We start from the raw sequence: 16,849 nt of genomic DNA, 5'->3' as shown, positions 1-16,849 counted from the left end.
GTTAATGCTACCTAGATTTAATTGGACTTGATATTTTGAGAGTAAGTAATGTTTTATTTACTTATTAGATTATAATTTATATTACAGTGTTAATGAATGAGCTATTTGTCAGATGACCACTTGGGGAATTCCAATCTATCTTGTTCGTTCCCAAGGAAACAGAAGCTATCATATCTGCATCAGCTCCCTATGTATTTTGGCCATTGTTTTCATGAGAGACAGCTGTGGCATAAGAGAAAGGTCACGAACAAGTGTCTAAAAGCCTGAAATACGGGCAGCCCTGGTGGCTTAGTGGTTTAGTGCTGCCTTCGGCCCGGGGTGTGGTCCTAGAGACCAAGGATCGAGTCCCATCTTGGGCTCCCTGCGGAGCCTGCTTCTCCCTCTGCCTGTGTCTCTGCCTCTCTCTCTCTCTCTGTCTCTATGAATTAAAAAAAAAACAAAAATTTACAAAAAAAAATAAAAATAAAAATTAAAATTAAAAAAATAAAAGCCTGTAGTACTACCTTTAGACTTTCTCCTTAAGCCTGTGTGACCTTGGGATAACATGTTTTCCCCAGTCCTCATGGCGGCTGAGAAGATAAAATGATATGATGCTTTGCAAAGACATTGAAAAACTATGAGGTATAGAAATGTATTATTTCAACCGAAGTCATCTGTAATTAGATAGCCCAATAATGAATAAAAAATCAAATCTATGGATTATGCAGGGTGATGCATGAATAATTTTTCATTAAGAGTTGGATTTCTCCATTTTTTTAATCGCTATTGCTAAATTCCAGAGTCTGTAAGAGTTCCTAGCGCATAGTATGTGCTTTTTTGTGAAGAAAAAAATTGAAAGTGAAAGACTACAGATAAGTGAAATTTTTAGTTATAATTTCTTCCTTTTGCAAACATTTATGGAAGGCAGTTAGCAGATAGATTTGTGTAAGGCAAGATGAGAAAGAAAAGAGAATTAACACTTGCTTAATGTCCACAATGGGCCAGACACTGTACTATGTGTTTTATATATTTTATTGCAAAGAATCAGTTACCTCTTCAAAATCAATTTAACATTTCTTCCTTATGCTTCAGAAAAAGCAATGAATCATGCATCTGTGTAAAGAACTCATTTGCTATTTCCCTTACTCCACTTCCTGTGCCAATTCAAAGCAAAACCAAATCAACAACCTTGTTTAAACTGATAAATAGAACCCCAAAAATCCTGTTTCTTGATCATTTGATAATAGCTACCCACTGTGCTTGAAAAGCCAATTAGAGAGCTGAGGACCCTGTGCATAAAATAGTCAGGCTTGACTCTCTGATGGCTGGTGGATGAGCTAAGAGCCATGAGTAATGGAGATAACTGGATTCACATCTCAAGCAATGGCTGTTGCTTGTAGCAAAGTAGAAGACAGCTTGGGCTGTTTGCAAAGCCTCTCTTTCTGATTTCTCCACCCTGTGAAAATGGTGAGCAGCACCATCTACCTATTGCTGTGGTCATACTGTTTGTATCCCTGTCCTTGAATGTCTGAGTTGAGCACAGAGCTGGGGACCCTTTCTCAGGGAGGAAGTGAAACACATGGACTGAAATGGATGTGCGGGAGATGTCCACACATTACTAGTAAATAGATGTGAATAAGTTAAAATGTTTTTTAAACTCCATTTCATCAAAATAGCAAGTAAAGCTACATCATCACCATGATATAAGATTAAACTGGCACCCTAGAGCCTCATTTCACACTTTTTTTTTTCTGGTTCCTAACAGCATTCTGCTAATATCCCACCCATGAAGAATTTTCCCGAATATAAACTTAGATAGTTTTAATAATAATTTCTTTCTTTAGATATACAATTATGATAGTCATGATGCTAACATTTTAAAGATTGAGTTTTTTGTTTTTATTTTGTTTTATTAGTTTGCCAATTTTTTTATGGATTTTTTTTTTAAGAAAACAGATTTTCATCCTAATGTCTCAGAAAAATCTGCTCTTCTCCTGTGTTCTTTCCTCCTCCCATCCTCCTCTTTCTCTTTCCTTCTCTCTTCCTCTCTTTTTCTTTGCTCCCTGACTCATGCTTTTCTTTCCTTAAAGACTGATTACAATGGTCCCTTGGCCAAGTCCTCTGGAAAATTCCCTGTGGGTCCCTGGATGGGCTCAGGGCTCCATGAAGAGAATTCTGGGTTACACTGAATTAAGTCAAGTCATCAATTTCAGCTTTGGCTGCTTTTCACCGGCTTCAATTTTCAGAAGCCAGCTACCATGTCAGTTTTAAGGTTTTAAAAATTTACTCCTGATGCTTACGCAGCCTGGTTCCAGCATATCTTTCAAATGTTTTGCATACATCTTAAAATTGTTTCTTCAATAAAAGAAGTTCTTTCCATTTGCTTGAGAAGATGATTTTTTTTCCTTGAAGGGCTTGCTTTCCTTAAATAGCAGAACACCTTGATATTTTCTCCCCAGTGGTGAGTAAGGAGGAATTACAAGGAATTGAACAAAGCATATTTTGAATGTGGTGCAAGAGAAATCTTAAATTCTTGGCCTGGCTAAATGATTATTTCATATGCTCTTTTTTTTTTAATGAGTTTTAAAGCAATTCTTTAAAATCATTTGCTGAATTTTTTAAAAAAGATTTTATTTATTTACTCATGAGAGACACTGAGAGAAGCAGAGACATAGGCAGAGGGAGAAGCAGGCTCCCAGCGGGTAGCCTGATGCCAGACTTGATCCCAGGACCCAGGGATCACGACCTGAGCCTAAGGTAGATGTTCAAACACTGAGCTACCCAGGGGCCCCCATTTTGCTGAATTTACATGAATGTGTGAATTTAAACAGCCTGGCTCTGTATCATTCATTCAACCAGTACTCATTGAGTGTCACCATAGGCAGATGCAGGTGCTGGGAATATGCCAACCGACATGTCCCTGCCTTCATGAAAGTTCTGACAAGAAACTAGGTAATAACATCCTGATAAATGTAATGAGGACATCCATGAGGGGCAACTAACCAGACTTGGAGGGTGAGAGAAGGCTTCCTAGACGAGCAATGGTGCGCTGGAACTAGCTCTTATGGGCTTGCGAGACCACTGGTTAAATTGTCAGGAAATCTGCGAGCCAGTCATTAAACAGTGATCACTAAAAGTTAAATTGTATGAACTTAAAATTATATACATTATACTGAAAACAAAGGTGATATATACTCAAAACTCATTACTTCCTAATTATTTACTCTTATCTATGCTCTTGAATTTATTTGTGTCAATTATATCAGTAAGGGGGAAAAGTCATATTGTAGTGTGCTACTCTGTTCAGTGACATCACATTGTAGCTTAAAATCATCATGGTGGGAATATTTACACAACAGAAATTGGCAAACACTACCACCTATCATGTTTACTGGATTGAGAACTGGTTGTGCAAGCAGGACACCACTGAATCTTGGAAGTGAAGTGAAGTGAAGTGAAGAAATAATGAATAATGCCTGACAAATGGTGTATATTTGGTTTTGGAATGGAGAGGATAGGATGTTGCAAGATGAAGAAACATCATGGGCAAAAGCATGGGGGTGACAGAGGATGGTTCTTCTGAGTTCTTCTGAGCCAAGGCTGTCTTGTATATCTGGCACATACAGAGGTTCTCTTATCTCCTATGTTAAAACGTCTAGGAGGACCCAGCCTCTGTTAGTTTAATTCACTACTTCCTCCACAGCATCTAGTATGGTGCTTGGCAGATAATCAATGCTCAATAAATATTTGCTTTGATAATTTCAGGCAGCGAGAGTGGTGAGAGTGGCCTGGAGAGGGGTGGCAGGCTAAGGACAGTATCATGCAGGGCTACATCTCAGCTTCACTCTAATGGCAACAGGGAACCATGGAAAGCTGGTAAGCAGGGGAATAATGTGAACATATTTGCATTTTCAGCAATCCTTCTGGTTACAGTATAAGGGATAGATAGGAGAGGGGCAAAACCAAGGGCAAGGAATTAATTAGGAGGGTGTAATCCCCGAGGGAGATGGTAAAATAGGGGGTGCGGCTGCTATGGATGGATTCAAGAGATTGAGAAGGACCCCATGACAGTGGCGTCTGTCATGGACCAACCATGAGGGCAAAGGAGAAGGGGAAGTTGAGGAGTCAGCTGGGCTTCTGGCTAGGATGAGGTGTGGCAGAGGGGCTCTGTTTGGACCAGAGAGTCCTGGGGAAGGAGGATTTGTGGGGAGGAAACGAGTGCAATTTTGGACAGAACTATTGGAGGTGGCAGGTGGAGGTGTGTGGCAGACTGTCAGATAAACAGGTGTGATCAGGAGAGTAGTCTGGGCTAGGAGAGATTTGGGATGAAAGCTACTCTTGTTGCTGTAGTGAAGTCAGAATGCTGTGTCCCAGGAGGTCCCACTCTCCTCTGCACAAAAGCTCTTTTTGTTACCCATTTCCCCCCTGAGTCCCATATTTTAAAGATATTTTGTCCAGCTAACAGGTTATGTGCATAAAAAATAAAATTAAAAAAATGATCGATTTTCACTTTATAAGGCATCTAAGTTACGTGGCTGGTGTTTTAAGGTATATTCTGGGATAACAAAACGAAAGAAAAGATATGCAAAACGTGTTTAGAAGAAAAAGACTGACAGAGTGCTATATAATTCAAAAATTTCTGGCAGATATGTCTCTGCCTCTCTCTCTGTGTCTCTCATGAATAAATGGATAAAATCTTTAAAAAAAAAAAACTTTCTGGCAGAACAAGCAGCCATAAACACACAAAGGTAGCTCCTCCATGAGTTTAAACATAGGCTGGCCAGGGAGATGCCTGTCCAAAGCCAGCAGGATGGCACCCCCGGGCAGAAGAAGGCACTCAGAGTTGGGGACACCCGTGTGTGGGGAAGGCGAGGCTACTGAATTCCTGCAGCCCCACCCTCCGCTGCCCCTGGGAAGCATGGTTCTGACGAAGGAGTCCTCCTTAAGGCAGGAGGATGTTGGAAGAAGGCTTTCAGGTGAGTGAGAAGGTATCTTCCTCTGTTTCTAAGAACACACTAAATGTTAAAAATGGAATTGGCTTCCAATCACCTATTCTTTTTTTTTTTTTAAGATTTTTATTTATTTATTCATAGAACACAGCTAGAGAGAGAGAGAGGCAGAGACACAAGCAGAAGGAGAAGCAGGCACCATGCAGGGAGCCCAATGTGGGACTCGATCCCGGGTCTCCAGGATCATGCCCCGGGCTGCAGGCGGCGCTAAACCGCTGCACCACCGGGGCTGCCCTCAATCACCTATTCTTGAGTAGGCTTCATTAAGTGTAATCTTCTCATCTTTTGCCCTGAAGTAAAAGTGAAGGAAAATCTTAAGATAAATCTCCAAAGGTTAGAGATAATCAGGAGTTTCCCTTTATCATCAAAAGGAGGGGGAAATTTTTTTTTTTTTAAATCTCTTTTACATGGGTGGAAAGTTAAAACTAGTTTGCTTTAGATGCATTTCCTATAAATGCATCGTAGGCACTTTCCTCAAACCTTCATTTTGCTTTATAAGAAAAAGGTGTCTTTTTTTTTCTTCTTTCTTTTCTTTGTACCCAGCATCTAAAAAATCTGGCTCTGTTATGCAGTGATGTCACAAGCAGGAATAGACCAGATTCTGGTTTTCTGTATAGAAATGGAGAAATCAAAGAATAAAAGATGTTTCAAGGAGGTCACTGTTGCTTAGTGAAATATTATAAGTAAGAGCTGACGGGCAGAATAGAAACTTTGAAATTTGAATAACCAGAGAAACTATTCTGAGAATTCTGAATCAAAGCATCATTGAGAATTTGCTCTTTTCTTTTAAAAACAAAATTAAAGGAGAAATAGAAATAGAACTTTATAAATAGTACGGCCATTTGCTTTTTTTTTTTTTTTTCTCAGAAATCAGGGAGAAGGAACAGAACCACTTGTCATCGCAGCAAGCCAATTATTCCCTTAACGTGAGAATAACGTGAGATTGGGCAGAGGCCCCTGACATTCCTCTAAAACCTTTTGCTGTGCTGGCCCTGGTGCCACCAGCAGGTGGGGAGTCAAGTAAGTTGCTGACAGCCTTTATCCAATGCCACTGATCCCTCCAGCCTACTTCCTTTTGAAGGCTTTGTTCATTAGCCATTTCTTTAGTGCCATGCCATGCCACGTCCCAGGCCACGTGGAAATATGTGTTCCCTTCAGGATGATTCACCGCCATTGAAAATAACACCAAGCACGAGTGCCGTTAAGTGCAGGCGTGTGTATCGCACAACTGCTCCTCTGATCTGAGATGCTGAAGATAAGCTGGAAGCCCATCATGGATGAAGCAAAACCATAGAGCCAATCAACACTCTTTAGGATTTACACATCAGAGACATTTTCAATACCAGCAATTAAAATATTGTACCTGTAAGAGTGGTTTTGATTGGGTATGTTCCATACTAAGCATTTTACATGGATGATACAGTTTTACTCTCAAACAACCCTATAAGGAGGTACTACTAGCATCTTCATTTTTAAGGTGAGTTAATTGCATTTAGACAGATAATTTGCCCCAAGTCCACAACCTAGTAAAAACCAGGTCTGAGGTCTGTCTGATGTCAAAATCTGATCTTATAACCTTTATACTATTTTAAAGAATCCTAGGCTGACTTCAAGTACATCTTAAGGTATTTTTGTTCTTTATTGTTGAAGTCTCTCTGGCCTTATACTTTCATGTTTCAAGTTCAACTCAGCAAAATTTGCTGTTTCTTCCATGTGTAAAATGACATGTTGGGATGGCCCTCTGTAGAATGTAAGAACAAGTTAGATGTAACTCCTGTTGTCAAATAATTTATAATCTTGGGAAGGAAGAGGCAAGTACGCAAACAACTAAAACACACGAAATAATATGCTGGCTGCTTTAAGAAGGGCACACATAACGTAGGAACTCAAAGACAAACACCACTGGAATAAAAATATATTTATTTAAACTAAATTCTAAACAATGTCTTCGTATCTGAAAGATGGTATTTTCTACATGTGAATTGCCAAGATATCACTTATGCCTGAATGTTTTGAAAGAAAACAGATCCAGAGAAAAGAAAAATATCTGGATGCTAGAAAAGGAAACCTAACCAGTAGTGAAGACATAATGTTCACCACACTGCTAACTGTTTAGAACTGGAAAAGCACATTTGAAAGAAACCTTCATTTCACAGATGAGGAAACTAAGACTCACTAGCTAGAGGCAGATATTACTATATTCTATTTTCCATCCTCTTAGGTTTCTTTTCTTTCTTTTTTTTTTTTCTCCCCATCTTCATTTGTGCTGTAGATTCGGAAAGAATTGTCTGGAGAAAATTAAGTATCTGGAGGCCACTCTACTCTTCTGTAATGGGTTCTACCCTCGTCTGTAATAAGTATTAATTGAATGGATGGTTTCAATTGGAATTTAATAAGTCTTCCTTCTTAATTTAGATTATATCTGACAAACCAATCTTTTCCTGGATTAGATTTGAAATTATTCCTAATACAGTTAAATTGTATTGAGTGAGATCAGTTTCATCTTCCCTGATAGGATAAGGAGACACAACACATCTGAAATTCACAGGCAGAGCCTCAGCAAGTATTCTTCTCCCTCTCCTTGGGAAATTTCCAGGAACCTGCAAAGTTCTTTGATTTGGGTGGGTAACAGAAGTGGTAGAATAATGAGGGAGCTTTCCTGTCTGCCATGAAGACTAGGAAGATGGTGAATGTAGTAAGTGTGGTTGGGGCTTGAAGAATTACCAGTACTTGTTTCTCATCAGAAGGTTCTCTGTAGTGTGTTTTAGGCAATAGCCCTCCCTTAGAAGGCTGGTTCCTCCAGTGCTGAAGTATATGTGGACCAAGTGGGAAGATACTTATTGAGGAAACAGTGGCATGCTGGGAAAGTCTTTTTCTGTGGATCAGACCATTTACAGTAGCAATTCCAAGTCTGCCACTTGTTAGTTGCATGACCTCAAGCAGGCTACTCAATTTCTGTAAATTTAACATTCTTTATTTATAAAATCAGGAGACTGATGCTCTATAAGATTGCACCAAGGGTTTGACATGGGAGCCTAGGAGCTTTTTTGTCTTTGACTGTATTCTTCATGCCTGGTATATGATAAGGCGTTTGTTGAATGAATATACTAGGTGGTCAACTACTGGTGGACATGTAATTGGTACTAGGTGATTATTTGTTCATTAAGAACCAACAGGGACGCCTGGGTGGCTCAGCGGTTGAGCACCTGCCCCTGGCTCAGGGCGTGATCCGTGGTCTCAAGATCGAGTCCCACATCAGGCTCTCTGGAGCCTGCTTCTCCCTCTGTCTATGTGTCTGCTTCTCTCTCTCTCTCTCTCTCTCTCTCTCTGTGTCTTTCATGAATAAATAAATAAAATATTTTAAAAAAACCCAACAGTTTTAGTGTGCTTTTGTTTCCAGTCTTTAAACATATGTACACATACATATATATATACACACACATTTAATGATATATGTAATATATATTATATAACATATAATATTATACAAAGAATACAAAAACCAAGAGTTTGAAGTAAGTGCCATAATGTTATTACCAAAATTTTATAGCTTGATTATAAAATTTGGTATAGCCAATGTATTTTTTAAACTTTATTTATTTAAATGATCTCTACACACAACACAGGGGTTGAACTCATGACCCTGAGATCAAGAGTCACATGCTCTTCCGACTAAGCCAGCCAGGCACCCCTAGCCAATGTATTTTTTTTTAAAGGAATGTCAGTGTTCCCTATATTCAACAGTTTAGCTGTGGGCTAACTAGGAGAGGAAAAAGAATCTGATAATATGTACAAGAACAGACCTAAGACAAGTTTGGAGCACAAGCATACATGGTGGGAACAGATCTTTACGTTAGTCAGCAAATTCCACTAATTCAGGATCAGTGACTAGGTAAAAAAAAAAATAAGCTATTCTCTCCTGCAGATATGATGAGAACCTATGGCATTAGAGGAGGGGAATTTCATATCTGAAACTGTGGTGTGTTCATCTTCTGCCTTCAGATAGAAACAGAGAGAGCAAAGTAGACTTTTATACTTTGTACTACCAAAACTTCAGGAAAGGTTGGAAGCAATAAATGATGAGACTCGGTAAGAGAATGATTCCATTAGAATTTAGCATGGTGGGAAGCACTAGGTATAGTTGTGAAGGGAATCAGACAGAAAGAGACAACTTGAGTCCTTTTGGCTTTGCCGCTCTGTTTCCTCATCTTCTCATGAAGGTTTTACTGAAAGTCTTTGAACTTTCTCTTAATGCTTGGTCTACTCCACAGATATTTACTGACCTCCGCTCTTGCGTGAGATTGGCTTCAGAGGTGCCCTCTTTGTTATAACGCAGTGATCTGGCAACATGGACCCTGCCATCAGAACCTTCTATGCTCTCCTTATGCACCATGAGGCCCCTTTAAGTTACTTAACCTTTCTAAAGCCTTGGTTTCCTTATCTGGAAAATAAGGTGGGAGGTTCCAGCCCATCACAAGCATTGTTATAAATATCATATAATATAAAGTACATAAAGCACAGTATAGTCCTTTGAAGTAAGCATTCAACAGGATCTAACAGTTATAAACATGCTTGCTTTTCTGAAAGCGGCTTTAGAATGACTTCTAACAGCAACTGGTGTAATAAGTTAAATGATTCTCTAGGGATCCCTGGGTGGCGCAGCGGTTTGGCGCCTGCCTTTGGCCCAGGGCGCGATCCTGGAGACCCAGGATTGACTCCCACGTCGGGCTCCCGGTGCATGGAGCCTGCTTCTCCCTCTGCCTCTCTCTCTCTCTCTGTGTGACTATCATAAATAAATAAAAATAAAAAAAAATAAATGATTCTCTAAGGAGAAGTTGTCAATCATATCCTGGAATAAAAAGTCATTTTAATTTGAAAGCTTTACGACTCTCAGGGTAACTGCCCACCCTTCACCCCTACCCTCAATTAGGAAATAGCTTCTGGCCTTGCTCAAAGCCTTATCAGAATTTAAGGAAGCCTTGTTATGTAATTATTCCAGTGGAAGTGTAGAAATCTAGAACTTTGAATTCAGTGAGACTGTTTATCAACGGTGACTGAGGGTTCCCTTGAAAAAGGAAAAAATACATGAGGTGCCTGGGTGGTTCAGTGAGTTAAGCATCTGACTCTTGATCTCAGCTCAGGTCTTGATCTCAGGGTCATACGTTCAAGCCCTGCTTTGGGCTCCACACTAAGCATGGGATCTACTACAAAAAAAAAAAAAAAAAAAAAAAAAAGGAAAAATGCAGCCCTCCAGTTCTTAGCAAGAATGTAGATTTTTAGACTTTAGTTCATGCATGACTTCATGGATGTGGCTTATTTGGAAAATGAAGCTACCTATTTCTAAATTCCATTCCCTTGATGCAATAAAGCTTCTTTTGGAACATATCCATCACATCAGCAAATCCTATTGGTGTTTGCTGCTAAATATATCCAAATTCCAAACACCTGTTGCCTCTCCACGATATTTTGATGCTGACTTTGGTTGTTCTTCAAACCCTCTTCTACATTGCAGCCTGCCTCCTACCCCTCTTACCTGCAGAGCCTGGCTGCTCTCCTCTCTCACATTCCTTAACTCTTTCCCCTTTGCCCTGCGTCAAGATTACCAGATACATTTTTTGTTTTTGTTGTTTCTAGCTCATTTGACATTTCTTGTCCTGTTATTTTATGACCTGCTATACTATATCCTCTCATGTGGGTGTACTCTTACATGCCCTATATTATTTCTACTCTTGATTTTGACATTTCTCACAAGGAAATGTGTCTTTTTAAAGCACATTCCTTATTAACAACCCTCCTATTATAATGTAGTTGGACAAATTCCACAAAAATGTCTCATCCACATTCTGGTAATAAAGAGAGAGTCCATCTGACCTCTTCGAGATTTTTTAATAGAATAACTTGAATACATATGCACATGCTCCAGTGGAAATCCTTCAAAGTGTGTGAGGGTCTCAAACTTCAAACACTTTTGTCCAAGTGCTTCTTATACCCTCCTCTAGGGCTGTTTTGAATATCAGCAACCTTAGCATCTGGTTACTCAAGCACTGCGGGGATGGATCGTGGTCTCTCAAAACAACATGAATCGGTGTCTAGGCAATAAATTTGAGAGGAATAAATGGTTGCTATCTTTTCCCAGGAAAGGAAGAAAATAGCTTTTTGTGGAATGTGCAAATGTGCTATTGCCCCAATGGATGGTGGTAATTTGGAGAATCCTCCTTTATACAAGCTACCCCAAGTTCATTAAAACCAAGAGGTAGGCCTACAAAACTCTTGGCCTATCTCCCAAGGAGAGAAAGAGAAAGGGATCCAGGGCAGATTTTTTCTTACCCATTTCCTACCAGTTCACCCCCAAAAGCCCAAATCTGGTTTGACTCAGACTCCGCCAAGGAAGCCTAGTCTGATGCCATGGCTCTCTTTTTGCCCTGCCAATGTGCCCCCATCACACATCCACTCCTCCTTGATTATATCTGAAATCTCTTCCACAAAGGATTTTAAAAATCAAAGAAAGCTAAGCATGCATCTCTTTGCTTGCCATATTTTTGTGTGAATTACTTTCAATTAAAATGCAATCACTCAGTCAACAGCCAGGTTTAAAGGCCTGACATAGATTTGGTTAGTATGTCATGGCAGGGAGGCCAATAAAAAGAACGTAAGGGCTAAGTGCTTTCATCCTTGTGGGCGAAAAGGGGCAATGAAGAACAGGCTGGGGACCCTTTGCAAACCTCCCAATTTTGCTTAAGGTAGGTCCTGTTTATCTTCAACTGAATGGAGACAAACTGAAATTCGGCACCTGGTATTTGTGTATTCTCCAAACCCAGAAGCTCTTTCTCATATGATTTATGAAAATGTACTTTTCTTCTTTTAATGTGCGCTTGACTTCATACAAAGGAGCATTTTCCCCTGAAGATTCATTAATGAAGTTTACGCCATAGTCTTAAAAAAGAAAATCAGATGAAATGTTTAATTATTTACGATTGAACATATAGAACATTTGCCTCGTTTGCACAGCTGAAGATATAATTAGAAGTTCCTAGAGAGAGAACAGGCTGAGGGTGTGCAGAAATTTCAAACATATTAGAATGGAAATTTCCCTCCAAATTGCTCACAAATGTGAGGGATTAGTCAATATACCTGGGGCTCTCTGAAATTCCATGATTTTGAATAGCTGTTCTCAGCTAAAAGATTACTTCCTTTCTCAATGCCATTTTGTTGGACATTTTAAATGAAGTAGCAAATTTGTAGCTCAACAGGAAAAGCTCTCTGACAATGTATTCGAATTGATAATCCCAGCCGACATACACAGTTACTTCATTTTTAGATGACTGCATATTCCTTATTAGTAGAAATATGACTAATGCAAATACCTTTGCGGACACCTGCATGCTGTTTTCTTGCATGTTCATAATGGCTTCAGAGATCTTGACATCTATGGGGTCCATGACAGATTCAATGTTGAATGGTCCTTCGAGTCGCTCTGCCACCAAGAGCATCGCATCTGTTAAAATACAGGAGCATGATTTATATGAAATCAGGGAGCTCCAGGTTGTTAACCTGTGTTTAAACAGTTCCAACACAACTGGTTGAAAAATAACCTTTCATTCAACATTTTTATTTGTTTTTATATAATTGGAAATGGGATGGATGACTAAATATCAAAGCAGTATTTTATTTTACTTCACTTGAAGATTGAAAATTATTTTACATGTATAAAACCAGGTCTAAAGATGAGACAGAGAATCCATATTAAGATCACTGGATGTCTCTATCCAGTGTGAAGTTAAACCAAAAGAACAAAACTAAAAAGAAAACAATATTAGATCAAGGATTGGCTAAATTTCAAAAATGGAGTCTAGTCTCTTTTCTCCTGGAGGATGAGAAAAATTGAGAATGTTGGAAAAGAAGTGCTAACATGTGGATTTGGGTGAACAAATGTTGAGATCCTATTTAAACCTATCTATGATAGGGTGAAGCATTTCTAGATTTGCAAAGAACAGATCTACCCCTATTTTGGGTCCTCCTGTTTTAACACTCTGACATCCTTTGGAGATACAGACACGGCTCTTACTCGGTTTATTCAGGGCTTATTATGGTGTTTATCACATAGTAAGCACACAAGAGACTGTTTGTGAAATGATATTGTGCTGAACTGAAGTACTGCTTGGGAAGCTTTAGTGTTCTGGAGAAGATGGTCCTAGTGCATTGGCAAGAGCTCTTCCTGAGGAGTGGATAGCCCTGTTGTTCTCGTCCTTGGTCCATCACTGACTAGCAGAATGCCCACAGGAATAACCTCTGAGCTTGGCTAGCCTCAGACTGGCGAGGAGTATAAAAGGGACTGATGATGAGGAGTCTCTCAGCATCTATGGTGAGGGGCATATGCCCATTACTGTGCCACCAAAAACTGGCTCAGTTTGTCTTCAGTATTCAGGGCACAGTTTGGTAAACTGCCTTCATCTGGATGGTTGAACAGAACTTCCTGTGAGGGTGATAATGTGGCTACTGGGGCTTAAAATGTGGCTAGCGTGACTGGAGAATTAAATTGTTAACAAACTAGTTTGCTCTTAATTAATTTAAATATATTTTTAAATATTGACTTGAGACTAGTGGCTGCCATATTAGAAAGCGCAGCTTAGACTTTTACCATATAGATTCCAATCTTAGATCTCAAGGTTTTGAATTGTTAAAGCTTTTGGAGGCCAATCTGAAAACACTTTCCTTCTTTCAAAATAATACACGTTTATTATCAAACACTTACAAAATACAAAAAAACCCCTCCAACAACAAAGGAGAGAGATACATCCATAAAGCTACTTCCCAGAATAACACCCAGAATAGTTTGTATATGCTTTGCTTCTTTTTCCCCCTCCGTGCATAAATATTTTAAGCATGCAACTGGAAATATACCACCCATATATCATATACTATGCTTTCTAAAATAATATACCATTAATGTTAAATGATGTTTGTAGTAGGTATTTTATAGTATTAGTAAGAGGAAACCAAATTTTACTTTTATTACATACCCAACCATGCTCAAAGTCCGACATCAAAATTTTTTCAAGGTTATAAATAGTTATGAATTAGGTAGATGAGAAATCTTTTAAGAGAGATGAATTATTGTAAGAAGGATATAGTACTCTTTGGGAAGCAAAGAGTCACATCTCTAAAGAACACTCAGTTTTGTGAATAACATCAGCTTTAACGCTACCCATTGGCTTTCTGTGCCAGACTCCCAGAACTGAGTTCTGCTCTACCCGTCGTGTAATGCCACCAGAGTAAATGCACTCAAGGAGGTCCCTCTATTCTAGTTGCATCCCCAGTACTCTGTCTCATAGTATTCTTACAAAGATCTTGAGTGTGAACAGACTCCCAAAGAACCCTTAACAACAAATTTTCTGATTTTTTTCCCTTAGATAATGCAGACTTATCTTTGTATGTCACAGTGGGATCTTATAACAAAAGTAATGATTTCTCTGCATCTTACTGACTTAATTACCTGGCTGTGTGGACAGAGGATGCATATTGTGTGTTGGTAGTATTTTGATATTAAAGATGTTTTTTTCCCTTTAAGGTTTTCAAAGGTGTCTCACTGTTATCTGAGAGCTGATCTATTTCTTTTATGTCTTTATATTGTTTTGTACATTTATTAAAAATAGTCCCCTTTACCCTTAGACTTTCCAACAGGTTTTTTGATGATGATTAATTATGACGAATGAGCAAGTTTCTCCAGATGGGTGTATTCTGCTAGAAGAATCAAGAATCCTCGTACAGGAAAAAGAATTGGCCTGATGGAGTGATTCAACAAATGCAATTAAAGAAACTGAAATTATGGGATCCTTAACTTTGTGTCTTACATTAGTATTTGCATAAATCATAATACAAAGAGTACTGGTCTACTGCAGTGTATTCATCCAACATGAATGGGCTGACTTGAGACAGTGATATTGTTGGCCATCCTGGAAGTCTGAGGGCCACTGTGCTCTCATTAGTAGGGGGAAGTGTTTGGATTGGATGCTAAGGACTTATTGTAATGCCATAGTTTGAAATTATGGGATCCTATCATAAAGCAGCTAGGTTTCTCTTTGGTGATTTCAGTCTTTTTGTTTCCTGCTCCTTTCCCACCACAGTGCTTGCTTGTTAGATTTCTGGGTCTGCAAACTCATCCTTTTAGACTCTAATCACCATAAAAGTCCTCGGGTGAGCCTCTTCTGATCATTTGCCTATGTAGTCTTGGAATAAGGCGGTCCAACTGATGATCCTTTATATTAAACATAACCAAATGGTCACATTTACTCAAATTTCTTGCTCCTGTATTTCCATACTTTATCTCAATTCATTTATTTTTCTTATAAAAACTAATTTAAGATGATACATTTTTGATGTAGGCAGGTATTCTTTATTTTTCTTTTAATTCAGATCAGTAGTCAGAAGATGCTACTTTAAGCTATTATATAGTTTAGGCTATTACTAATTGTATATATATATATATACATATATATACACACACAAGTTTATATATATAATATATATTTATATTGTATATATTATTTATATATAATATATAGTTTATATATAATATATACTTATATATTATTTATGATCATTTTGTGATCGTTGTTTGTGATCCTTTTTCAATACATATGTATCAAATCATTATGTTGTACACCTTATTATATACACACACTAATTATATACATTTAATTACTAAGTAAATTAAATTCTCCTTTGAACACTCAAAAACCAATGTAGATCGGCTCAAAATTTCAGAATCATCATTAAGAGTAGTAATGTGCATATAGTTTATGATACTGTATTCTACACTTAAAAATTTGTTAAGTGGGTAGATTTTATGTTACATGTTTTTTTACCAAAATAATAGTAATAGAAAGAGTAGTAATGATTATTGTGCTTATGAATTACAGAAGTGTGGAAAAGGAATCACATTTACACTGTTGGTGGGGGCATAAATTGGTGCAGCCACTCTGAAGAACAGTATGGAAGTTCCTAAAAAGATTAAAAGTAAGCCTACCATATGATCTTACAATCATTTGGGTTCTGAGAAACCAAATCACCATCTTGAAAATATATCTTTATCCTCATGCCCACTACAGTATTATTTATAATAGCCAAGACATGGAAACAATGGAACTGTCCATTAACAGATACATGGATAAAGATGTGAGATGTATATATATTATTCAGCCATAGAAAGAAAGAAATTCTGCAAGGATGGAACTTGAGGGCATTATGTTAAATGAAATAAGTTAGACAAAGAAAGACAAATATTGTATGATTTCAGTTACATGCGGAATCTAAATAAACCTGAACTCATAGATGAAGAGAACAGATTGGTGGTTGCCAGAGGCAGGGATTAGGAAGTGGGAGAAATGGGTGAAAGAGGTCAAAGGGTACAAACTTTTAGTTAATAAGTCCTGGGGATGTAATGTACAACAAGGTGACTGTAGTTAACAATATTGTTTTGCACATTTGAAAGTCACTAAGAGAGTAGATCTTAAAAGTTCCCATCTCAAGAAAGAAAATGTGTAACTATGTGTCATAATGGTTGTTAACTAGATTTATTGTGGTGATCATTTATATATATATATATATATCAAATCATTATTTTGTACACCTTGGACTAATACAATGTTACACGTCAATTATATCTCAATAAAAATAAAACAAAACAAAAACGAGTCACCTAAAGATACAATCATCCCTCTGCCCAGTTCCCCTTTTTGTTTTATTTATTTATTTATTTATATTTTAAAACGACTTTATTTATTTCTTTGAGAGAGAGAAAACGAGCACAAGCAAGGAGAGGGGCTGAGGGGGAGAAATAAGCTGACTCCCCACTGAGCAGG

At 38.2% G+C, this 16,849-nt stretch overlaps 1 protein-coding gene across 1 annotated transcript in view; it reads right to left on the bottom strand.

The window, feature by feature from the left end:
* The window catches only part of GPC6 (glypican 6), a 1,081,755-nt gene that overhangs the window by 90,788 nt on the left and 974,118 nt on the right, over positions 1–16,849 (bottom strand). Inside the window, exon 5 of the mRNA XM_055335919.1 lies at positions 12,353–12,483. Within this exon, the coding sequence (XP_055191894.1) occupies positions 12,353–12,483 (131 nt within the window). The remainder of the gene's footprint in view (positions 1–12,352; positions 12,484–16,849) is intronic.

The sequence above is a fragment of the Nyctereutes procyonoides genome, unplaced genomic scaffold (genome assembly GCF_905146905.1).
Source record: "Nyctereutes procyonoides isolate TBG_1078 unplaced genomic scaffold, NYPRO_anot_genome, whole genome shotgun sequence".
Classification (NCBI taxonomy): Eukaryota; Metazoa; Chordata; class Mammalia; order Carnivora; family Canidae; genus Nyctereutes; species Nyctereutes procyonoides.
Note: the sequence above shows the minus strand (reverse complement) of the source record. Positions and strands in the feature narration are given on the sequence as shown.